General features: G+C 45.6%; 1 protein-coding gene across 1 annotated transcript in view; it reads left to right on the forward strand.

Moving 5' to 3' along the window:
* The first annotated feature begins 869 nt into the window (after positions 1 to 869).
* LOC119452395 (alpha-L-fucosidase) overlaps positions 870 to 26,401 on the forward strand; it is a 36,925-nt gene continuing 11,393 nt past the window's right edge. Inside the window, exons 1-7 of the mRNA XM_037714579.2 lie at positions 870 to 904; positions 3,477 to 3,672; positions 5,293 to 5,510; positions 7,895 to 8,001; positions 10,140 to 10,270; positions 13,664 to 13,797; positions 16,643 to 16,740. Coding sequence (XP_037570507.1) covers positions 3,535 to 3,672; positions 5,293 to 5,510; positions 7,895 to 8,001; positions 10,140 to 10,270; positions 13,664 to 13,797; positions 16,643 to 16,740 — 826 coding nt within the window. The 5' untranslated portion in view covers positions 870 to 904; positions 3,477 to 3,534. The remainder of the gene's footprint in view (positions 905 to 3,476; positions 3,673 to 5,292; positions 5,511 to 7,894; positions 8,002 to 10,139; positions 10,271 to 13,663; positions 13,798 to 16,642; positions 16,741 to 26,401) is intronic.

A 26,401-nucleotide genomic window follows, 5' to 3' on the forward strand; every position in this document is an offset into this window, starting at 1 on the left:
CAGAGAGGGAAATAGGGAAGAAGCACGCTGGCAAGTGCTACCGATAGGGGCACAAGACCTGCCTACTCTTTAGAAAGGCTGGGAGAGAAAAGGAAGTTGAAGGTAAGAATAACGGAAGTAAAGAAGAAAGAAACAGCAAGAACTGCCCGGTTCTTGGCCAATCCCCCAGAGTGGGTATGTGCCACTAACACCAAGGCTCTACATCTACATCTACAAATAGCAAGATGACAGGCCACAAACACAAAAATAAGGCAATGACAAAGAATAGAACGCGCAAGTAGGAACTGAACATACATGCTTGGCCAGTCCCACGTACTGGACATGACTCAATGTTGGAACACAAGGACAAGGTGTGTGCTGGCTGCTGTTTTAGCGAGCAGCAACATGGGCCACTGCGTATGAGCGCAAAAAGATAACATGCCGCTGACAGCATGTCTCGCCTAGTAGTCAACATTATTAACTGAGTATATGCCACTGTGCTTACTGGTACATGTGTATAGACGTCTCAAAATTAGCACGGCAGGCTCTTTAATAAATACTGTAGATGAATCACAAGTCTGTCGCGTTCTTTTAAATCATACTGATCATCCCACTCATTATCATAATAATTATAATAACATACAAAATATATCATCAGTGATTACACACCCATGATAGAAAATATTGCTAATCGCGCTAACATAACCAATCACATTTAAAGAAAGAATGCGTGCCAATTCTTTGAGAATGGCATCAATGTCTTTATTTGCGGAGAAAAAATGAAACGATAATCAATTCTGCGATCTGATTAATTATTCGGCCACGGAGAATAGAAATATAGATCGTCGGAGGAGACGAGGAAAAAGAAGCTAGTTTGTACCAGGGTGTAGACCAAGGCCCGTCGAAGAAACGTCGCGGCAAAGCGGTGAGTGGACTACTCGCCTTTTGATAAGTGTTAGGCTGGTCGAGACGATTGTCCAGATTTTACACAAAATAGGCAGCGCTGTTCGTCACTATCGCCAAAGACGTACGAATATACTGGTCTTGTGCGTCGTGTACTTGTGCACGAGTCCTGTGGGTGCACTGGAACGGTAGTGCGGTTCCCCAAGGCTGGTCAGATAATTATCACATGGCACACGCTAAGTATCTATGACGTCAACCAAAGATTTGTTCAAAACACAGGAACGAGACAATGAACTCTGCTTGCACAACCACATTGTGTCTTCATCGGCTTCACAGGCAGCAATATTCCTAAGCTATCCCACAATTAGATCAACTAGTGGCAGCGTCTTCTTTTTGCCCAAGAGACCAGTCCCTGTCTAAGCAGGCCACGTCGTCTTGTGACGGTAATAAAGACAAGTTCTCTTGTGAAAAATTTTCCTGGGGACACAGACGTATTATTCAGCTGCTCTCCAGTATTTCGCCTGCGAGGTTTCATCTTCCAAAGAACCACTATAATTACATTAGTAGAGAAATTAGTAGCCATTCGGGTCTTGTCCGCAGGGGAGGTCAATGTGTACTGCCGGTGAATGCAACGCTGTTACGCTGTCGGAGGAGGTGGCATGCCTAATAACAAAAATGAGTGTTCTCATCTACCATGGCTACTGCCACATCGAGTAGAGGCAACACGATAATCAATGACGTGGCTCCTCCGGCCATATTGGCGTTACCTCCCGCAATGAGTAACTCGCTCGCGAGGGGTCGCTGCAATCAAAACAATTTTGGGTTAGGAAAATGACGCAGATACGTAAGCTGTACTGCCGCCTTGACACGGCCCCATATGCTATTATGAGAGTGTTGAACGTAAGCTACCACTCGCGTTTTAGTGTACCTTTACTTAAGGCGTGGATATAGCCCGTCGTAACGGGGGCACAGGCGCTCTGGTCTATAAAGTGGACGTTCTAAAGTCTAGCGTGACGGCGCAGTTAGCGTGACCGGCGGCTTTTGGCATTCTTTAACGCAACTGGACCGGAAGTAGAGCATGTCCTGCCTCACGCCTTAAGCTTCTAGTCCAAAGTGCGACGCGCAATTTACCGTAAATATTACGTAAAAGCGTGGTGCCTAGATTAGAATGACTGACGAAAGTAAATGTTACCCGGTGACCAAATATGGGTAACTAGAAGAAACAAATAAGCAAACCAGCATTAGAGCATTTGCCAGTGTAGCATTCTTGTTAGCGGATGGGCACTGGCAATAGCACATACGGGTGCTGGTGTCGCGCTCTTGTTTACAAACAACGCGAACAATATTGCACGTATTTAACGTATACAATTATCGCAGTTAGGTTTGGTTGACGTTTAGTGCACGCCCGTAGTGACTGAAAAAAAAAACGTTATACGAAAAAAAAAAAAAACACAGACAGCTGCCTAAAGCACCAAAACAAGAGGACTGCATGTAAAGAATAGGAGGCATTCATTTGAGAAAAGAAGGCTTGTTCGCCGCACACGGTTGCCACATGAGTTTTCGTTCCCTGTTATAAGAGCCCAAAGCGTATATGTTACCCGAACTACTTTTCCTTTTTTTCTCCTCGTGGGACGATACAAGCCACAACACAAAAGCTGCCTTTGGTCCTGCACATGGACTTGTTCTTGGGTGGCCAATAATAAAACTCACTTGCCAGTTAGTGTCGCTTAGAGCCCTTCTTTATTCAATACTTCCCGTCTAGTATGCAACGTAAATGTTTTTGTTTTCCTTTTGGCTATTCCTAAATGACTAAAGCGCTGTCACTGCGCAGCCCTCATAAATATGGAAAACACAAAATTCTGAAAGGGTTAATCCCACACATCTTGTCTGACCCGCACAAGGTGATCGAAATCACCCCGGAAGTGAAATTAAAGCAGGAACGCAGGATCATGAGCGACTGTCCTTTCCACCATCTCTTCCTTACTACATCATTTATGCTCACAAGCCTACCCTTGTCTGAATGATGCCGCTAGTGGGAGATCGCTAGTGTCGTCGTTTTAGTGCACAAAGGAAAGTCCTCAGAACCACGCTCGACAAGATAGACAGCCGTCCCCTTACGGAAGCCAGAATTCTTGGTCCCTGGTCCCAGCCGACGTCGGAACGAACTGCTTTAAAAGCGCTAGTACGCTTTTTGAAAGAAACAGGACTTCATGAAAAACTATAGAATTGTGCGGACAGATGTGTTGTTTTTTTGTTGTTTTTTGTTTTTGTTTTCTTCTTTTTAATCTTCTCTTGTTTTCTAATCTTTTCTGCCCTTACCCCATCCCCCCGTGCAGAGTAGCCAACCAGACACTTAACCTGGTTAACCTCTCTGCCTTTCGCCTCTTATTTTCCTTCCTTCCTTCCTAGTGGGAGATCGGTCATCTGGTGCAACGCAACCTAATAGTGTGGAAAAGCCTTACTTATTTTGTTTCACACGTAATATATTCTCGAAGAATCGGGCTGAAAACGTGTGTCGTAGTATTCGACCGTATAATAAATTGTCACTAACCTTTCGCTGTCAACGCTTTTGCTGTTCCTGCTGGATTAAACAGCCACGGTCCCGGACGCATCTTGCATGCGGTGAGGGATCGCCGTTGGAAGACGGACAAAATGGCGGCCCGCGACGTGTGCCGAAACGTGCTGCTGGCGCTGCTGACCATGGCTTCTACAGGCTCGGCCAGCGAGTACTATGCCCGCTGGGACCACCTAGACAGTAGGCCTCTACCTCAATGGTATGACCAGGCCAAGGTGCGTCTTACCACCACGATCCGTCATGAAAATGAATTTGTAAAATTCGTAGATCGTCTATAAGGTCCCACTGAAACGCCTAACACTTGACATTTCTTAATTCACAAAGTCGACATACTCCACCAAGAAAAGTTGTTAAATCGTCTTTTCTTTCGTGTATAGCAATTCATAAACTCCCAAGTAAGCTGTTACACAAAGAATTTTACAAGGTGTATAAACATTGTTCGGTGCCAAGTGCACGGTTTCAAGTACGTGGGTTGTCCACAGACTAAACAGCAAAATGTATCTATTCGTTCGATACACTGTGCGAAAATATCGGGAGTGCAAATTTCTTGACTTTTTTGTTGATTCCTAAAACGTGATAATATAATGTTTCGGTTATATTCGTTAATGGAGAGCTGCAGATATTCTAAGCAAATTCGCTGTTCTGCCAATACATCCTCCTAACCTTTATCAAACCAACGAGCTTTGGGAGCGAGCCTTGGCCAGCTCCCACCTCGAGGATCAGCAATGGCCGATTGCGAGGGCCCAGGACGCTGTTCTCTCTCTCACACTCTCTCTGTTCCGCCAACGTGGTCAGCAACCACAGCAATCTCGATCTGCTTTACGTGTGTGGCGTCATACCAAGAAAGCAATGCAGCCTTCTTTGTGTCCACTTTCACACAATCTTTGTATATGCCTGTGCGTGTAACTAACCTTCACAAAGCTGCGCATTTCAAAGAATTTTATCTATTCTTAGATTTCACAATTTATTTCAATGTACTCGCCGAACCTACCGACTCCTTTCTCATTTAATTTGCAGCATTGAAATACGAATACGGTATCCACTTGAATGTTGTAACAGGGATCTAAAAGAAATCGACGCAGAGCCCATATCGTTCTTCCCCAACCTAATGTTGTTGATTAATTTGATGGCACAGCACATGTCAATGTTCCCTTTATTAGTTTACCTCCACATCGTGAATGCACGCGTAAGGAAGTTTGTATTAACGTTGAGAACAATAAAATTTACAAGCATGTTCATTTTCATAGAATACCTTGTATCCAGCACCCTTGCATTTAAATAATGGCAATACGGTAATTCTGCCTAAATAAAGTTAATATGGTAGTTGAGCTTTCATCCGCGCGAGTTTAAATAGCAGGGAACAACAGTATGTGACTATGATGGCCAGGTGTCATGTTGTAGGATATACAAAACTTCGCCTCATTAATGGCGTAAGAGTACCTTGCCATGCAAAGTATAGTTACGTAAACAAGAAAAACCAACCAATACATTCAATCCCATGCCGCTCTTGTCAATATTCGGGGCAAGGAAAGCTGCATATCCATGACAATGCGAAAACATGCGCCTTCAACGCATCTTACGATGTTAATGGCGCGTACTTTCAGGCAATTAGTTTCAATATGTCGTATTGCGCCCAACCATACATTCATCACACAAAAGTGTTCAACGAGACTTATTGTTCAACGGGAGCGCTAATTATTACACACAAGCATTTCAGGATGAAATACACACATAACGAGTAACTCTGCTTTAGAGAAAATTCGGTGTTCCCTGCTATATCTCTTTTTAACTGTGCGCGCCCTACTGTTGCCTCAACTGCGCATGCTCATCACCAGGTCGGTGTGCTCCTCTACTGGGGTGTGTTCTCGGTGCCGAGCTTCGGGTCCGAGTGGCTCTGGTACCACTGGAAAGGTCGCCAGAACAGCCTCTTCTCGGACTTCATGCGCGCCAACTACCGGCCCAACGTCACCTACCAGGAGTTTGCCTCGGGCTTCACCTGCGAGCTTTACAACGCAGAGAGATGGGTGGACCTCTTACTCAAGTCCGGCGTGAGGTGATTACATCTTAGTGCTGTTTTATTGCGATGGCAATTGGATGGACACACCAAGCGCAGTTATGCCGTCGCCGTCGTGGTCGCCGTGGTGTTCCGTGTAAAGTCGAAGGGCGATAACACAATCACTGCGCGCTGTATGCTGTATGTGCGAGTTTTGAAAGCGCGCAAACGGAACCAGCGATCGAGGATCAATCTGGCGCGCGCAAGAGAGGCAAGCTGACAGGAAACGCGCCGTCTTTCGTCGCGCGAAAGGCCGTAGGGGGATGGGAGAGAGGGAGGCCGGGCGGCGTTGTTCTCTGACAGAAACTGCGCATTTCGCGGCCGCATGTATGGGGCACCGACGATCTCGGCTCAATCTCGCGCGCGCAGGGAGGGAAGCGGGGAAGCAGCGTGGGAGAGAGGGAAATAGGGAGGGGGGATACGTTCTACCCCGGCACCAACTGCGTACTTTGCGCGGTTAAACGGGTCGCGCACGCCTTATTTTGAAAGCGATCTGCAGGCGGCTCATACCTTTGTGCGTGCGGTGTTCTCGTCGCTCAGTTTGCGTTGCAGAGAGACAGGTCATTTCGCTCGCTGCTGCAGCCGCGCTCCCTCACACCAGCGTTTTGACAGCGAGTGTCCCCGGTCATCGAGTGTGCTGTGTTGATGTTTGCCTAGTCACGCTGAAACCATGCTTGTTAATTTAGTAAGCGAATATTTCCAAGTGCATGCGGCTGATAAAACTACTATCCTTACTTCGTATAGCTGTGTACTAATGCGCTATCGCAAGTGATGTTTCGCCTTCCGGGCGAAACCGTGGCTTTTTTGCCAAAGAAAAAAAAAAACACATCAAGTTTCACTCTTGGTGGGTGTCCATATGAGTACAGGTATTTTAGTTTAAGAGAAAAGGGTAGGGCAGAATTTCGCAAAAAAATGTTTGTTAGAGATTTGGAATCCCCAGTCTTTCCTGAACAATGCTCACTATGCAATTTACGTGTGCGCGATTTATTTTCCCTGAAAACCACCTTTTCCAAAACCTACGTGGTGTCCGACCACGCCCCCTTTTACACATATACGTGATCTGTACCTCTCCTGTGTTGAAAAAAAAAATCGGAAAGGAAAACGCAGGCTTTCTCTAGGTTTAGTGGAATGGTAATTGCTCATCTGCATGGCACAGCAAAAAGCTGCCTTTCTGTTCCCTTTTAGCCAGTTATTTAGACGCTGCCGGTATGGCTTCAAGGCCAATTATCTGAAAATCTCAATTTTTGCTATGTTTGACCCTTTTTCTCTGGAAGCACGAAATATATAAGCATTATGTTTTCCCTCTGTCAAGACAACGTGAGGGGGAGTCTACTGAACTAGAATTATGGCAATTAATGTAGGCAATTTCTTTTCATTTTGGCTTGAAAACTGGGAGGGTACACTAAAAACAAAAGAAAAAAAGAAATGAACTATATATAACAGTAATTCTACTTCAGTAACCGGAAAACAGATAGCTGAATACAATGATACCAACACTAATCCTTTAAGCCTAGCAGATCCAGAGAAAAAAGGTCACATACATAGGCTAATATACATGTGATGTATAGGGCCAACCCTGTTCCCTTAAGTGAAAGGTTTACATCATTCCTGCTTATCTAGAGACATGCAAATAAATATTTTCTCTTCGCCTGCCGCTGAACCAAATGTTATGTGGTTTGTTGCAATTAAAATTCACCGATTGCAGAAAGTAAGTGTTCGTTTCGGTCTCATAATTGGTTTAAAAAAAGGTAAGTGCGAACACTTTCAAAATTTATTTAAGGTTGGCTGTGGCAGATAGCCCAATTCTAGTTAGTGAGCTGGTCTACTCGAAGAGGCGGACATTACTTGCACAAAAATTGAAATGCATAATCGACTAATCAACAAAAATTCACCAATGAGGTTTTTAACTAATTACATGATGGCGCAATTGCAATTGACAAATTGTAGGCATGGAGTTCGCAAGGCGGATCCACTTGGAACGAGTTCTCAGGATGACAACAGTTTCGAGATATGAATTCCCAAACATTGCGAAGAAATGCATTGGTGTTCCAGTTACTTTTGTGCTTCAATGCATAAAGCGACGTTTTGTTAAGAAAGTTCTTGCGGATTTTACCGCGATGTGCAAACTTGTGCGTGAGTAGAAAGCTTCATCCTAGATTAGAAGCGTGACTTCTACAAAGGATAGATGACAGACAACACAGGATGTACACCTGTATAACCCAGGGAAGCAGCTTCAACTGCTAATTCCCGAAGATGTACAAATGGACGCTTTTGCAGTTGTACTTCGGTATTTAGACGATCAGAAGCACTAATTAGAGCGCATTTAGAGGTAAGATGAAGTGAAGCCTGATCTGACTAGTCCGCACTTTTTTTCTCCTGCACAGGTACGCCGTGTTCACGGCAAAGCACTTCGAGGGCTACACTCTCTGGCCTTCGAAGCGTTCGTGGAACTGGAACTCCGTCGACATCGGGCCGAAGCGGGATCTTTTAGGTAATAGGAGTTTGCGTTGGAAAGTGCTGATTTTTGCCTCAGACGGAAGTGCCTGAAACCGAAGGCCAAGGTGACTACAATGCGCATTCATGCCTTACTACATGCCTATAGCAGTTTTTTTTATGTTAACAAAGTTTTGAAGAACTGGTTTTGGTAGATTGCGGAGTTCTGCTGCTTCAGAGTAGTAAGAAAACTTATAGGAGGTAACAGAAAATACTTCGATGTGCAGCTAACTTTACTTATTGTTTTTTTACCCACAATAGTGAATCTCATTTCGAATGGGCATTTGTTTTATGGGAACATGTATTCTCATTTAGCCTCTAATATCTACGAATCATTGGTTTTATAACACGAAGAGAAATTGTTTGAAATTGTGCAATAATTGCCTTTGCTGTTGTGGTACTGCCCCAGTATTATCTATACATATCTTTAGCAGCGATTTATTTTTGTGATAGCAATTGCACTGCAAAATGTAATATTCAGTAGCATAGAACACTGATCTCGTTTAAGGTCAGCCTTTGAAAGTTCCGTGGAACACTTTCGAGCAAATAAGAACAGCACAAGTAGCTGCATTAGGTTTCCTGGCAAATGCGAGAAAATATCAGAGAAAGCTACGTACTACCCATGATCCCAAGCTGACTGAATGGCCACAGTGGAAGGTTTCTGTCCGGTATATATTATTATTATGTAACTCCGACTTGGCCATGCAGTGGCATTCGCCGAAGCATACAAGGGGCACCGGCTTACATTACAGGCCTAATTACCAGGCAATTTTAAATCGGAACTCTCCTGAACAAGAAGACGAGAAAGATTTAGCCCACTCTCAACCAGCTAAACTATTAGTTTCGCTCATCCGTTTCTTTGTCATTCAGATTCCCGCAATCCTAGCATGGGTTGCGATTATTGTTTCCTCAGAGAATGCTTACGGGGACGCTTTCGGTTGAATGGTAACAAATTCGCCCCGTTAAGAATAGAACGTTTATATACCGCACAGTACATAAACGTTCTGACGTGACAATGACGCACTGTTCATAAATGGACACAATAATAGGTACAATCACTGTAACAATTCGTAGAGCTAGCTTGCACAATGCCTCCGAAATCTTCAACGTGGCCCCTTGTTCTGTAGCAGATGTCTCGGGGATTCATGCCTGGTTTTGAGAAAATGTCGCGACACCTTCGGTAGATGTCGCAGATATGGTGCACTAAATGTAAAATGAGACATCCACCCAATTGTAGCAATGGCCCACACAATTGCCCACGCTGAACTATAAGTACATATGAGACAGCCTGATATAATGAAGCCCAAGTTAAAGCTAGCTGTAGACTACGTGATATCAGTGATGGCTTTCAGAAATATTGAATTCCGGAACAAGCCGAGGCATGTTAAAATGATGATATGCAGTTCATGAATGTATGTACACGCATAGAGAGGAACCATTTATCAGGCAAAATTTCTTTGTGTTAGTTGATCTCAGGATTGATATGCTTCAGCAGTCACGACGTCGTTAGACGCATTGGTACGACGACAGTTTGGTAATTAGCTGACAAGCCCTGACAACACTTTTCGCTTGCCTTGCCGGCCCTTGTTTTGTTCATGTTCACGTGCGATTTGTTGCAAGGTTTGTTGTGAGCGTGGCACCGTTATTGTGTCCACCGTTTTGTTTTGGTCACCGTGTTTGTGTCAGGATAGTGAGGTGTCACAAATCGCCTGTCGCCGTTAGACGCATTGGTGCACGACAGCTTGGTAGTTAGCTGACACGCACTGACAACACATTACTATTGCACAGCCGGTCCTTGTTTTGTTCCTGTTCACGTGGAATTTGGTAGCAAGGCTCGTTGTGGGTATGACACCGTCATTGTGACCCCCGTTTTGTTTTTCTCCCTGTGTTGGTGTCAGTACGAACAGGCATCTCAAATCAGGCATCTCAAATCGCCATTCATTCGGTTATTCGTAGCGTTTGACGGCTAGTTGACCAATTTTCTGCTGATTTATGATAGTTCGTTATCTTCAAACTATTCCACCAATATTGATCATGCCTAATTTTCCGTAATCTTATTCATTATGTAATGTCCTGTCAATTAGTGTGCATGTGGTTAAGAACTGAACTCAACTAAAGACTTGACTGTGCTTGCAGGCGAGTTCGCCAAAGTGCTGAAGACGACCACGAACATCCGCCTGGGCGTCTACTACTCGCTGTACGAGTGGTTCAACCCTCTTTTTCTTGATGACAGAGAAAACAACTTCAAGACTAATGAGTTCATCCAGGTGCGTGGCCTCTTGGAGAGTGTAGTGCGTTTTTTTTTTGTGTGTCTCAGAACGCCATACCAAAACGACTGCTGTATTTTTAGGGCTCACGCTTTTCCGTCGAAGATAATAAATTTTGCCAGATATCCTTGAGCCAGATCCAGACAAGCCAGAGTGACGACGGGAAAAGGGAGTTCTGAATTGATGACAATCGTGCGGACAAGGGAAGTGTTCGGTATTGGCGCTGATTCTTCGACAACACTTTTTATGGCCTGATGAAGACAAGTCCCCCATGTCGAAACTCATCAAGCCATACACTAGGATCACGTAGCAACAATGTGCACAGCTAAAATCGTTACTTGAACGCTTTCGCGCCAGGTTCGTTTTCTTCCAGCCTTCTTTAGGCCCTATTACCAACCGCAACTCACAACACCAACCCTGCGCGACAAGTCCCTTTACGTCCGCGCCAACATCATGTGTCAGCCCCTGAGCGCGGCATCATTGCGGAGCAAGTTGATGACATGCTTCTGCGCGGCGTCATACAGCCGTCGAATATCCTTTGGGTCTCACCGGTTGTTCTGGTAAAGAAAAATTCGAGGTCATCTAAGCACTTCTTATGAGTTGTGAATGCGAAAGCATGAATGTCCAACTGCGCGCCGTTCAGCGGTCCTTCGAGCTTTGCGCGGCTGGTAATGTACCATAGTTGACGTGCTGCCCGAGCCAGCAAGCAGCTGCAGCCTGCGGTACCAACGCCGCATGTCCCCAACTTTGCACTTGAACTGAAAAGGTAAAAAAAAAGTTCGGCAGAGACACTTAAAATTGCTTAGGTGTGGGGATGCGAAAGCGTTATAGTGCCTTTGTTGAAATGTTTTCAATTGATTTTTTTCGATTGGGAGACTGCACCTCATTGGCTGCGACGTGACGTGCCAAATGACACGCACTAGGCACCCCTTCAGTAAGCCACAACCATGAAGCCGCCGTGGCGTTCGGCGAATCATGATAGTGTCGCATCCCGGAAGCCCGGGTTTACTTTGTTTACAGGAACTTCCTGAGAAATTTTACGTCAATCCGATCATTTTTGACGTGTTTTTACTCTGCGCCGTCGGCCATTTTTGGTACCATCGCTCGGTCACGCCGCCGACGACAGCACCGGATTTTCGCGTAATGGGGCATATGATGCTTCCGCATTAAAATCCAAGGTTAATACAAAGGAAATATTAAGTTTTCTAGCCCCTAAAACAGTGGTCCTGTCTCTACCGGCTGTTGGGGCGAGTCTGGCAATCGCGCGTTTTTTGAACCACCGTTTCCATCCCCGCTGTCGTGCCCCAGGCCCGGTAAGCATCATCCGACGCCTCGAAGCGTCGTCGCTGGGCCACTTCCAGAAACCGAACGTGCACGCGGTTCCGTGATTTCGGGCACAGCTCGGAGTCCGCGAATTCGGCGAAACAGGAAGAAATAGAAGAAAAGAAGGCTCTTTTCCCTCTTGAACGGACAGTCTGCAGTGCTGCGCGTTCGCGTTGCGCACACAACACTTAATAAACTCTGCCGTGATTCCGCCGGCGGACGTTTTAGTGACTTAAGGAGTGAGCTCATGACAGGTATCACTGCACACACAAAAAATACCGCTGAGGACGAGCGTGTTATCGTTTGCATTTAGTTCTTTCTTTTTTCTTTTTTTTCTTAATCGTAAACTAATGTTTGGGCTTATTCGCTGATATGATTCAGCTCAAGACGGCGGAAGGATCGATGGAACGATATTATATTGACCCTTTTCGCGGAGCAGTTTGCTCTACGGGAACGAGATGGCGCTTTCGACCGCGCGCCATACGTTGCCTCAGCGAATGCGCACGAATACGAAGAAACCATTACTGCTTCTACCCTGCTACTGTGCGATCAGCTGTCGAAAATGCAACTGGGTGTGCGCTAATGCACTGTGCCCAATTCATACTGCAAAATGTGTAACGATAAAGGGAAGACGTGTGCGGTATAGTTCGCTGCAAAAATAGTGATTCACATATTAATTAATGGAATCAACCTGTGTCGCCGCTGCTACATAAGGTATGCCTGTGTTGCCGCCCTTCGCGATGCACGGCTTTCCTCAAGGATAAAAAAATATAATTCATCCACCTGCGCTATATAGCTAACCTCCAAAGAAAGGACTTCAACTCCGGAACGTCGGCACTTGGGAGTGAGTACCGCTTGTTACAAAATGAAGTAGTGCCACTTACTGGCATAGTACGTTTACCGCATGCTATCTACACACATCCACCCTTACTCGCACGAAAACCTACGCCCACCCAACGTGTGAGTGAATAGGCGCACACTTGCCTCAATGTGCCGAAGCATGAGTGACGGCGAATACACCGACAAGACACGAATGTTGGAAGCTGAATGTTTCGTGACGGTCCACAGAGCAAGCGAGGAACTAGCGATAATATGTCTTTGCTACGAGCTACCGCAAAGTACCGAACATTTAAATTCCAAGCTTTGTGCACAGCAAGAACAAATTTATCGCAGTAGAGCACACCCGCGAGTGATTACGCTGAAAATAAACAATCAGATAGTGGCCGCACCGAGGAACTTTACTGAGTCAGAAATATGACAAGGCGCAGGTTCAAAATGTTTGCCAAATAAAGAACGCAGAGCACACTGATCCCGATTTAATTCATAAGCGGGAAGTTTGGACAGCTTGGAATACATTTCTAGCCCCGCTTTTAGTACAAGCACCGTATACGCTGTTCACGCCGTTTGGACAAGGCGTAATGAGCTCTGAAAGTACTTACATGTCCTCTAAAGCTGTGGCCAAAGCTTCGTGTCGTGCACGCAGTCACCGTCTACGATACGCGTCGAAACAGCGGTTTGCTGCGCCGCGCCGGCGTCATGCGCTTGCATTGTAAACGCGGAGGCAACGGAGGCGGCTGAGGCAAGCAATGGACGCGTCACCACGTGATAAAACATGGCAGCGCCCACGGGAGTGCCGCGAAAAGGGTCAATAAAAGTGGTCACGCTACCACCAAGATGACATCGGTGTGGAATAAAGAGTAAACGCGGGTAGCCGATATTCTAGTTTTGATTTAGATGAAGGAAGTAGCGCAGGCCATGTAATTCGAAGGGCACATAAGGGATGGTCTGATAAAGTTATAGAATGGGTTCCAATAGAAGGGAGATGCAGTCGAGGCCACAGAGAGCTAGTGGGTGCAATGAAATTAGCATATTTACAGCCTGGGATGCTGTCTATTTGTGCAAGACATGGCTTACTCGAAAACCTGGGTCAGAGCTTTGTCCCGCAGTGACCTAAAAATAAGGTAATGATGACGACGATTGATTGTTTGTACCTACAAAGCAAAAAAAAAAAAAAAAAAAACAACCCGTGAGCCAGTTTCTCTTCATATGAGATCAACGTGTCTGTCGCAGTTCAAGATCCTGCCGGAACTGTATGATCTTGTGAGGAAGTACGAGCCGGAAGTCATCTGGGCAGACGGTGATTGGGAAGCGCCGGACGTGTACTGGGAAAGCCCAAAGTTCCTGGCTTGGCTCTACACGAACAGGTGACATGGGAAAGGGAGAGATAGAGAGAACAATAGCGATACCTTGTACTGTGGAATGGCCAGTACGTCAAGATCCCTGCTGGGAAGTAGGATTGACAAATCGCTGGTGCAGAACTATCAGAGGAGGTAAAGCAACTTGAGGCACTCGCTAACGAAATCCTGTTCACCTCAAGCTATGGAAGAGGAAATGGAGAATGACACTGAAACAGTTTTAACTGATTAGGTATTCTCCCATCACTTCCGTTTCAATCACGCGGTGGTTGAGGCGGATTGCTTGCTAGTGGAAGTTAGTGGAAACTGTTGCAGTGCCGTTTGAGGATCAGGAGGAGACGCGTCTTCCATGGCGGTGCTATGCCAGCTATGCGCGCTACAGGCGTCAGCGCATGAGTGGAGCAGACGACAAAACGGATAGGCAAGCAGGCGCCGTTGCTATAGCAACTGTAACACCGACGAAGAAATGACAGAACCGCGCGGCGCTGAACCACCGCGACACCCGCACTTGACGACAGTGACGTCACGCACGCGAGCCAGTGAGGAGGCGCACACCTGCGCCTAGCGACAGGGACGTCACGACACAGAGGAGACCAATTAGGTGGCCGGAAAGCTGTGACAGTTTCTCCTAATGGTAGATGACCTTGACAATGAGCGACTAAAGGCTTCCGCCTTACAAAAAAGCAGAGGACGAGCGTTTTATCATTTGCATTTAGTTTTTTTTAGATTTATCGTATTCTTTAATGTTGGGGATTTCTCGCTAACAGGATTCAGCTTAAATAATGCAGAACGATCGATGGAACGACATTTAAAAGTGGTAACGTGAACATCAGACGACATAGGTGTGGATTAGAGAGCAAGACATGTGTATATATATATTTAATGATTTCATAAGAAGCCAACAAACAACGACACCAAGGACAACACAGGAGAAATTACTTGTACTTACTAAATAAATTAAAAATAATAAATTATAGAAATGAAAATGGATGAAAAAACAACTGGCCGCAGGTTGGGAACGATCCCACGTCTTCGCATTACGCGTGCGATTCTCTTACTATTGAGCTACCGCCGCGCCGTTTTCCCATCTACTTTCTGGGGTATTTATGTTTTACAACTAGAACTAACTTTGGGAGTGTTAGCCAGTGCCACCACTCACAAACCTAGGGGGCGGATGTGGAACATCCTTTCTGCCTTCAGGCGTCACGAATAGCATGCCCCACGGGCCCCTCGATTCCCTTTCTTCTCGTTCATTACATAACGAGGGCTAAAATCCGGCAACATTGATGCCTTCAGGTAGCATATATGGGTTTATTGACCAGTTTCCTTCACCCAATAGGATCACGTACTCGTGATGCCTGCGGCAGAAATGATGTTCCATATATATACATATGTGCGATTACGGTGCCACTCCAAGCATGTAGTGCCTGTAGTCACAATGACTTACAGAATGGGTGCCAACGAAAGAGGAACACAGTAATGTAATGAGACAATTTCTTGCAATAGCCCGGAAACAGCCGACACAAGACATGGATATTTGGAGATCGCTGGGAGAGCCTTTGTTATGTAGCGGACATGAAACTGGCAGCGTTGACGATGAGAAACATTTGTCTCTACAGCTGCACAGAACCGAAAAAAATCAATGAAATAGTATTCCTGGATATCCGCGCATATATTTCCAAATTAGGGTTAAATTGTGATGGTTACCATCGCGCAGGAGCAGAGCGCTTTACCTATAGGATCTCCGGTTGGAGGGCTCTTGATTAACTTTACCTATCTGTGGTCATTTATAACGGGCGCACAAAACACGAGACACCAGTGCTTTTCATTCTACCTCTGTAGAAATGCAGCCGCCGCGGACAGGATTCCAACCCGCAAACTTTGCTCAGCAGGCATCTGCTTTGCATCAGAATTGTTTACTTAAGATAAACTGGCTTCCACGTATGTTACTCGTAACATACGTCCTCAGTGTACTTAAAAAAAAATGTCCCATGTGAGTAAAGTTAGAATTCTAACAGTTTTTTGAAAACAAAAATATATAACGATATTGTGAACTGCATAATTTAGAACATTGATGTATAAGATTGATGCATGTTATGCCTCGCTGAAATATAGAAAGTATGTCTTTTTAAAAGTTTAGGAAAACTAACACAAACAAGATAATTACATAGCCTTGGCGCAGAAATTTCTTAGTGGATGTCACCCATTGTTCTACTTGAGACGCTACACAGGGTCTTAAGAAGCATTAGATAGAGCCTACATGGAAATTGCTTAGCAACAGCCGGTAGATTTTACCTTTCTTCAATGTCACAATTTAGTTCGCTTCGGTAAACCGTTTTCACAGTAGCAGCAATTGTCCATTTCCAACCTATTTAAAGTTGAAAATTGCACCAGAACTATTACTTCCCCATAAAATGAACCAAAATTTGAAAGCTATCACAGCTGAATTTCTAGGTTAGGCTACAGTAATGCAGAAGGCACAGGAAACGACGCAGTTTCTTTCGCACTCTAGTATTGGAAATCAAACTGATGGCTTTCTTGTATGCTATAGCTGGCAGCTTTGTGCGCCCCTCCAAGCGAAAAAAAAAAAAAAGCGCCGTATGGCCCTTGTGGTGTAGAGAGGTTCGAAACACTATCTGACATGCTATTATGCTACCCTAACCAGTCGCTCTAAATTAACCTTTCACTTGCTCATGGTGCGAATTTTGCTTTATGCACGTTATAAAGGAGCGCAAACTACTTGCGCAAATATGGCCAGCAAACTGGTGGATGTGATATGTGAAATGAAAAATGCGGTTATCAAACCTGCGTCACCGAGTAAGCAAAACTCTCCACGCGTGACTGTCCATCGCAGCTCCGTTCGAGAGACAGTAGTCACCAACGACCGCTGGGGCAAAGGACTTTGGTGCAAACATGGCGACTTCAGGAACTGCAAAGACGGTCACAACCCGAGTAAGTATGCCTGCAAGCCTTTGGTAAAGATGGATCAGTTTTTTTTCCTGTTGTTTTTCTTGTGGGATAGGGGAGGGAGGGGGGTGCTTTATATACGCCACTAGATTGTATGCTTCACAAATGGAACAGTATGCGGGTGATGGAGGAAGTTTTGTTGTGATAAGAAAAGCTAACAGGGCTCCATGTGCTCACCGAGTGACTCTAACGTATTAGCATTGTGTGGTCCCCTTATTCCGTGATTACCTATCCATATCCGCATGACTTCCTCTCGTACGTCGTAGTCATCTGTTGTCCGATCGAGGCCATAGATTCGTTGGTGTATTGATCAGCTTGGCTACGCTAGTAATGCCTGAGTGTTACGAGTGTCAAAGTGGAAAAAGTGTATGCGTGCTTGATGTTCGGGAAGCTGGTCACGTGATAGACGAAGCGATGGAATGCTAATCCATTTTCTGGAATTTGCCGCTAAATCACTACTGATTTACTTAGTCTAGCTTCGGGACCAGCCCACGCTACAGGTAAGGTAGCGCAACAGATGAATGCTTCTATAAGAGCTTCCTGGCGTTAGGTGCAAAAAAAGGTGATACTCTGCACTTTGTCCTATCTCTCTTTCCGGCCTTCCATTTTGCGCAGTACACTAACTCTTCCAGGTACGAAACCAACTGGCTCTTTTTGCATGCGTAATGTCATGTCATTCAACGCATGAGAACATGATTATTTTAATTTCCTTGTCTGAATTATCGAGAACAGTGTTCACGTGTTCAGTGTTCAGTGCTCAATATCTACGCCTCCAAGGTAGATAATGAGCACTGAACACTGAACACGTGAACACTGTTCTCGATAATTCAGACAAAGACTCACGCGTGCCCTTAGAAGATGCACCCGGTTCACCAGGAAAAATGAGGCAGCTCCAGTGCTGTCTGAAAAACTCCGGAGAGCACCTGAACGAAGCAAAGAGCCTGCCTTAAAAACAACCTGAATACCAGCGCGGCATCCATAAAGCCCCAGGCGCTTGGCATCGTAGGCATCGCAGTTTGTAGCGCCATCGATTGCAAAGCAGTACATTCAAAAGCATGGCCTCTAAGATTGTCAAGTGCCAGCGCGCTCCTCCGAACCTCGGAGGTCATGGCAGAACGCGTTCGGTTTGGTAGCTCTCCGCTAGGTGGCCTTTCCTCCTGGCCCATTTGTTTTCCGCAGATTCGGTTTGCGGACCCTCGAATCTCACCATGTGCAGCGTGAACGAATGGTGGTGGAGGGAGTCAAAAGCACAACAAGCTCGGTGCACACATTCACTAACGCAGAAGGAACTGTGGCAAGTTGAGCATCGTAGTGCGGTGCAGGAAATGAGCTCGGCGGTACACTGTCACTGTTTGTAAGTGACCAATATTATTATTCCTGTCCGTTGGCTCACGCAAGACTGCCGTACAGTAATCGATGGAATTCCAGCGTTGAAAGCGCAAGAGTGTCATGACGATAAGTTTTTGCGCGTGAACAAAAACGGGACGACCAAATGAACAATGCCGGGAGACTCAGTTTTAGCTCGCTAATTGCTATCCGCAGCCAACGAAGAAATTGCCGGAACTGGCTCCAGTGGTACCCTGGTTGTCACCAACTGTCAGCCTGTGAGGGCGATATATTTTCGTAGAGGATAAACTTACGGGGGTTGAATCATGGGATTTAACAACTCGAGGGGGCTCAGTGGATCATGAGGGACGCCGTAGTGCGGTCCTACAGTATGATTTTCGCTATTCAGGATGCGTTGTCATGTAGCGAAAGCATGATACAATTGCGTTTTTTTTTCTTCGTTTTTGCATTCTATTCCTTATGGGAGCCGAGCTGCCATGTCTTGGAATCGAAACCGCGACATCTCCGCCGCCGCCGCTAAGCCACCACCGTTGATGATAAAAATGATTACGATAGATAACTGTGCCACGATTAGCCTTAAGAATATACATATTAGTGGGCCGCGCCTAACACGCGATAATGGCGAGAATCCTGACTCTCCATTTCTCATGATCTGTACGCGTGAATCGTCATCATCATCAGCCTATATTTATGTTCACTGCAGGACGAAGGCCTTTCCCTGTGATCTCCAATTGCCCCTGTCTTGCGCTAGCTGATTCCAACTTGCGCCTGCAAATTTCCTAACTTCATCATCCCATCTGGTTTTCAGCCGTCCTCGACTGCGCTTCCCTTCTCTTGGTATCCATTCTGTAACTCTAATGGTCCACCGGTTATCCATCCTACGCATTACATGGCCTGCCCAGCTCCATTTTTTCCGCTTAATGTCAACTAGAATATCGGCTATACCCCGTTTGTTCTCTCATGCACACCGCTCTCTTCCTGTCTCTCAATGTTAGGCCTAACATTTTTGCTTTCATCGCTCTTTGTGCGGTCGTTAACTTGTTCTCGAGATTCTTTGTTAACCTCCAAGTTTTCTGCCCCATATGTTCGCAGCGGCAGAATGCAATGATTGTACACCTTTTTCAGGGAGAGTGGTAAGCTCCCAGTCAGGATTTGGCAAGGCCTGCCGTATGCACTCCAACGCAATTTTATTCTTCTGTAATTTTTTTCTCGTGATCAGGGTCCTTTGTGAGTAATTGACCTAGATAAACGTACTCCTTTACAGACTCTAGAGGCTGACTGGCGATTCTGAATTCTTGTTCCCGTGACAGGCTATTTAACATTATCTTTGTCTTCTGCATGCTAATCTTCAGCCCCACTCTTACACTTTCTCTGTTAAGGTCCTCAATCATTTGCTGTAATTCCTCCCCATTCTTGCTGAATAGAACAATGTCATCTGCAAACCGAAGGTTGCTGAGATATTGTCCGTTGATCCTCACCCCTAAGCCTTCCCAGTGTAAAAGCTTGAATACTTCTAAGCATGCAGTGAATAGCATTGTAGAGATTGTGTCTCCTTGCCTGAACCTTTCTTGATAGGTATCTTTCTACTTTTCTTGTGGAGAACCAAAGTTGTTGTGCAATCCTTGTAGATATTTGCCAATATATTCATGCGTGAGTGGTGGCGGTGAAAACAGATGGACGCTTCCTCGACGCGGAAATTCTCGCGGGCAGCCTGTCTCAAGGTGTTTGATTTTTTGGTTTTCTGCTGCGCACTATGGAGTATAAAATAAAGGGTATCCAGAATTACTCAAACACTATCACAAGCATTGCAGGAAGGGTGATGTTGTTTTTGAGATTTGTACAAACGGCTTCTACCACTCGTTGCTTAGCGACGATGCGAGATATCACTTAAACGTGCGTCTTCATTTTTTTTTCGTTACTGTAAATCATTCAATAAATTATCAGGTGACAACGAGAGCAAACAGTACAAAGGTCAAGCCAAACCACGGGATCGTTTTTATAGAGCGCAAGGACTTCATTGTCTGGCTGCTGATTCAATGCATTTATCAACGCAGGATTCATTGCGCCATCTCTCGTTCCAGCAAGATACTCTCCACTATTTGTCGCCGCGCTGTGCACACAGATGGCGTCCGCCGCCAGCTTTAATTGTCTCGCGCGTATGTAACCTCACTTGAAGATTCAGAACTTCATGGTCGGCTGCGTATAATAAGTTTTTTTTTCAGTATGGATGACAGATAAGGAAGGAAGGGTAAGGAAGTTGCGACAAAATACGCCTGACATTTCACACACCGTCTGCAATCAATCCGGTTATGAAAGCTGACTTCGTTTGGGAACGCGAGTACGGAACTATCGTTTTTTAGTTTCGCATTTTGTATGCGTACAAGTACCGGTCAAGGCGCATAGAAGCATCACTACACTACGAAGCATCAGTTTTTATAGAAGACCCAGTGCTACTGGCAATGCTACCATATTTTTTGGCGATGCACGAAGTTATCCAGAAAGTCTTAAAATATTTAAATTATGGGGCATTACGTGCCACAATCACATTCTTATTATGACGCACGTCGTAGCGAGGGACCCCGGAATAATCGGACCACCAGGGGTGCGGTGACGGGCACCTAAATCAAGGTACACGGTTGTTTTCGCATTTCGCCCCATCGAAATGCAGCCGTCGTGGCCGGTATTTGATCCCACAATTTCGTGCTTAGCAGCCCTAGCCACTAAGCAACCGCGGTGGGTTATCCAGAAAGTATACAAGTAGTAGAAAAGTTTTTTTTTTCAGTTAAGAGCACACTTACTGAATCAAACCGGTTACGAAGCTGCGCTTCTTCAGTGTGCGGCTAATTGTCCGACCAACCCCTACGTATTGCTACAAGGATACCTTATGGTCCCCTTTTGCCTTAATAAGAAGACTTTGAAATAGCAAAAAAAAAAAAAAAGCGGGCGTATTGATTGAAGGTAGTTGTCATTTTTCTTTTATCTAACTGTGTACGCCGAAATCTTCTTTTGTCATCGCGCTTGGAGCTGGCGCCTTTTACAGTTGGTTTCGTTGTTCATAGGTTACTGCAATCGCCCGAATATCTGCGCGATGTTTGTCAGAGGTTGTGTCTGTTTTCTAATATGGCGCAATGATGAAAAGACAGAAGCAAAATATGTAAAAAAAAAGTTAGACCGACGTTTCACTTAGTGAACGCGGGCTGCGCGCAAGCGTATGGACGCCGCCAACACGTAGAGCGAGCACCACGGCGTCGAAGCACAAACGGAAAGGGCGCGAACGCGTTTGCGGACGTTACATTGATCTCGACGGTGCGACATCTCGTGAGGCCACAAGTAAACCGAATATTGCTATATACGCAAAGAAAAGACGGCGCAACCCGCCGTGGTTGCTCAGTGGCTATGGTGTTGGGCTGCTGAGCACGAGGTCGCGGGATCGAATCCCGGCCACGGCGGCCGCATTTCGATGGGGGCGAAATGCGAAAACACCCATGTACTTAGATTTAGGTGCACGTTAAAGAACCCCAGGTGGTCCGAATTTCCGGAGTCCCCCACTACGGCGTGCCTCATAATCAGAACTGGTTTTGGCACGTAAAACCCCATAATTTAATTAAGAGACGGCGCGAACATGTAGAGCGAGCATCGCCACCATTCTCTTCTCCGCCTCCAGGCGCCTTCCTTCTCCGGCAACCGCTTCCCTCGCGGCGACAAACATAATTTCGCCGATTTTACAAATGGGGCATTTCAACACCACCTAGAACAAGCATCTACGCTCGCGTGTGAAAACTTAGGGAGAAGACTGACGTCATGCAGCCAATAATATAGGCAGGGCAGCGCTCGAAAAACACGGACCAAAAACAGACACGTAAAAAAGGACAGCTGAAAAAAAAGTGAAGTAGCTGAAACCAAATTTTTATTTCATCACGTGGTCAAACTTCCGAAGGAAACCTCCTCTGTCACCGTTCTTTCCCCGCTTTCAATAACCAAATGGGCACATCACTCGTTAATTCCGGTCGTACGTGGCTTCGTTCTTTTGTTCTTTAAAGGTATGTGTGCCTCTGACCGTCGGCATTGCCGTCGCTTTCTTTAGCCCGTACAGCGCGCTTTCTGCTCTCAGAAGTTGAGGGCTTCAGTTCTGGGCCACGAGACCTAGCAACATTGTCTACCGTTGTATCGTCCATTCTTACACTAGTCCATCGACAGGATTAACCAGCGCATTAAAACTTACAATCGGCGCAGCAGAGAACGTGATGAACCAAGTGCATACACGCGGAGATTCGAATTGACCGCCTTCCATAACGTGTTTGAGTGCTTTTCCAGAGACTCATCCGTTTTGTAGTTTTTCTGGCTATGCTTGGAGATTGTCACGTAACCCTCCCTCCTGGTTCTTTCTCTTTCATCCATGCATGGCGCTTAGGGCGAGTTTTTCAAACTGGCAGGACTCATTGCGTTAGAGCAGTGTGGTAAAGGAAGTGTTCAATTAGAGTGATATTTGCCCAGTTTGTCCTTATAACGAACAAGCACAAGGTATCGAAAATTGTCCACTTGGCGATGAATAGCTAGAGCTGGCAACGTTGCTCCAACAACTACTCTATACACTTATGGCACAGGCTTCTATGTACTCTCGTAAGGAGCCCATCCAAACATATCAGGGTGCATGACAGCAACAACAGAGGGGCTTATTTGGGGAGTGACTTTGAACCTGGGCATAGCAGAAGCATGTCTAAATTTCGAGGAATGAATTTGGTGAAGCGATAGATGATTTTGATTGCCCGAATATGAAAGCCTGCGCAACGCGGATACCTGTTTACTGTTTAGCAGTAATCCGTTTCACGTTACCGACTAGCAGCAGCTTGACATTTATGGTAATGTGATTATCTTCGCACTCGCCATGATATGGATGTAGCTGCTACCTTTTGGGGCGAGAATGAAAAAATGCGTTGTCCTCATTTATCACGAATTCGACTTTTTATGCGGGTATTCACGTTGACAAACACGCACCCAGTCCAGTTAACACGCGCGCGCACACATACACGCACACGCGCACGCACACACACAAACACACACACGCGCGCGCACGCACACACACATGAATGCACGAACGGAGATACGTACGCGCTCACGAAGACACACACACGCACCCTTACTCAAACATTACGCGCACACAGACTAACAATCAAACACATTCGCACAAACGCTGACCAAGAAGTCACAGGCCTGCGCGGCACACGCAGCACAGTCACAGCGTAAGCTGGTGGAGCGGCTCAAGAGTAGCTCCAATTTCGGCAGCACGCACAACAGGGTCTTCGCGGCAAAGTCTCTTCGCCTCGTTTTGACGAGAACGATCTGAAACGTCGGCCCGGCGTCGAAGGCGAGCTGAAACGGCGAGCTGCGGACACCATCGCGAACCGGAACGGCTATTAGAATGAGCCCGTAACAGCTTACGCTGTAAAAACTGCCCACGCCAACCCAGTCGGCACCGGTGCGTGCCGTGCACGTTGCAGGCACCTATTCAACTTGCAGAAGTATTTTTTTTACCCCAACGTGAACGCAAGGATGAGCTCCCGATGACGATAGCCTGCGACAGATTAGACGGCAGACGTAGTGAGCGAGAAAAAAAAAGAAAAAGCACATTTCCTGTCGAGCACACCGACGCCGATCAAGAGCTAACACAGGAAATGCGCCCGGCATGTACACGGAGTGGACTGTCTCGACCTCTTCGAGTGCTTGAAACCGCGTGCGCGCCCTCTCTCGAGAGGGCACCGAGTGTGTTTACCCACGGGGCTCAAAACGTGACCTCATCTCTTCGAGAACGCCAAACGCCCTTCGCGAGAGTCGTATGTCAAGCTTTTATTGAGGTGTCTAGACTCTGCGATTTCTTGAGAGACCCTTCTTCTACCGAATGGAATCGCTTTTTTTTTGCATTGCTGTTGCCGTGACAATGCAGACGTTGCGTCACGAAGAGGCCTTCTCTTCTAAGAGTGCATCCGTTCATATTTCTCCCCCTGCTCAATATAGCATGCAGTGCAGGTTGCATATTCGCTAAAGGTGCATGCTTACCCCGTTTCGACTGACGTCACATGTGGGCTTAAATTTCTATTTCTTCTGGAGAAGGCGTCCATATTTATCTACGTGGGCCGGCGAACGACTATAGCGCATTCTTTGTGACGACCGGTAGCTTTCTTCAAAGCTACATCGTTGTCATCGGTGTGAAGAACGCTGAACACTGGAATGCGTGGGGGGGCAGAGAGGTCCGTGTAAATCGAAACCTGTATTGCAATATGATTGTTTGCACTGACGTGACATATTGGCTGGGAAGGGTTACTCCAATCTGATTGCGAATGCAATTGATGATATTTGTCAAAGGTAGTATCGTGGCCTAGTTAAATTTTACTGAAGAGAAAGCTGTCCTTCTGGAGTTGCTGTCTAAGAAAACTTCGCAAAGATTGCTTCATTTCACCTTAGCTGTCAATTGATATGCCATACTTCTCTGCTTCGGATGCCCCATGAAAATGCAATTTTCAAAATTATATCTATCTTACTATTCATTGCAATTTGTAAACTTTCTACTTGTTTCATTTTACATACTACGTTTATATTAGGTTTTGTGAGAGATCTTGTTCCGTAAATCAAGATTTTACTGAAACCACAGCTAAAATTCAGTTTGTCTCTTAAATCCGACTTTTCCTTTTCTGAAATTGGTTCAGCGATTGTCTGCAGAGAAAATTTCTCCATTTCGGACATACCTTAATAGCAAAGCTGGAGTTGGTCGCCCTGTAAAGCTACCTTTTAAAGTGGAATACACTCTTGGCACCCACACCATTCATTGTTTGTCGGATGCTTTGAAAGATGAAAGGCCTAGTTGACCTAAGCTTTTTAAACCTTCAAAGCTGATTTAGGCAGCGAAAAATGGCGAAGACAAATTAGTGAACAGACAGGGCATGCGAGGGTCTGAGAACTCGATTATTTATTAATAGCCAGATGCTAATATGTAACGGAAACTGGCGAATGCCATATTAACGAAACCAAGTGAAATTGATAAAAAAAAGCATGCTTGTGCCCGCCTATCTGTTTTTCTTATGGTGAAAGGCGTTGAAAACTTGTTCAGCGCAGCAGCTTGCAAATACTGATCGTAAGTTATATCGCGAGGTTTTTGCGCAGACTAGCATCACAGTGTATAGTGTTGAATAAGCACTGTGCATCGTTAGTGCGCGTAGACAGAAACGGGCACCAGACAGTGGTATCTTAAAGAGAGAAATTCCTTGTGCTTTCGAATCATTGGCCTACTACGTTTCTTGCGCATGTATTGCCGAAAAGCACGTGTTGTGGTCATTAAATGTCTTATGTGACTTTTGCCTTCTCCTGATACCCAATTGATACCCAGTCCTACTTCTAATACTTTCAGACCTACTTGTGATATATTTTCAGATTCAGTACAGTTGTGTCATGTTCCCAGTTTTTTTCCTGTGTAGTTTTGAAACCCAGATCCCCTCTTTCCTTCAGACAGTAGGGCCGAGTACCTACAAACTGCAGGACCTGTTTGGGCCTCTCGGCTGCTATAATTCTCACCCTGTTGTTTTACATTATCTGTACTGTGCAGATGAATATATACTGCGATGTTTGCATCCTTGTGGGTTTTCCGACAGTTTTATGCTAATTACAGTGTTCACCAGCTTTATTGTCTTGTATCGCGCTTTCATCTTTGCTTTTCTTTCTGTTCTTTCGCCGTTATATAGTTATATTCAATACGTTGCAACGCATTTTTATATCACTTCCCCCTATGTAATGCCCCCACCGGGCCTTTCGGGTAACTGAATAAAAAAGTTGCGTGGTGTTGAACATGTTTCATCAACGTGGCAGAATACATGTTCCGCGGTGCACTACGATGCCTCCTGTTTGTCAACGTCATCGAACAGGCTTTGCTCAACAACGGGTACAAAACAAAAAGTACACAATTTGGTAACTATGCAAGTGGCATCGTCAGTACACGTCAGTACTGACGATTCCTGCTTCATGGCTGGTGAAACGTCTATGTTTTGTTTTTTGTTGTGCAAACATTGATGAGTAAAGCTAGTGCAGACACATTGACAAATTCCGATACCCCGGGCTATTGGGACATATTTGGAACACACTATCGTCCCTGACAATGATGATGTGGTGTCTCCTTGATAAGTTTTCAACTTTGTGACACACTATCCTGTTACTTATTTATATTTGCTCAAATGAACATTGCTGTAATAAATCTAAATTTAAATCTGACAGTGGGGTGGTGTGATATATCTAAACAAGTGTAACTAATTATGTT

Source organism: Dermacentor silvarum, chromosome 5 (assembly GCF_013339745.2).
Source record: "Dermacentor silvarum isolate Dsil-2018 chromosome 5, BIME_Dsil_1.4, whole genome shotgun sequence".
NCBI classification, from domain to species: Eukaryota; Metazoa; Arthropoda; class Arachnida; order Ixodida; family Ixodidae; genus Dermacentor; species Dermacentor silvarum.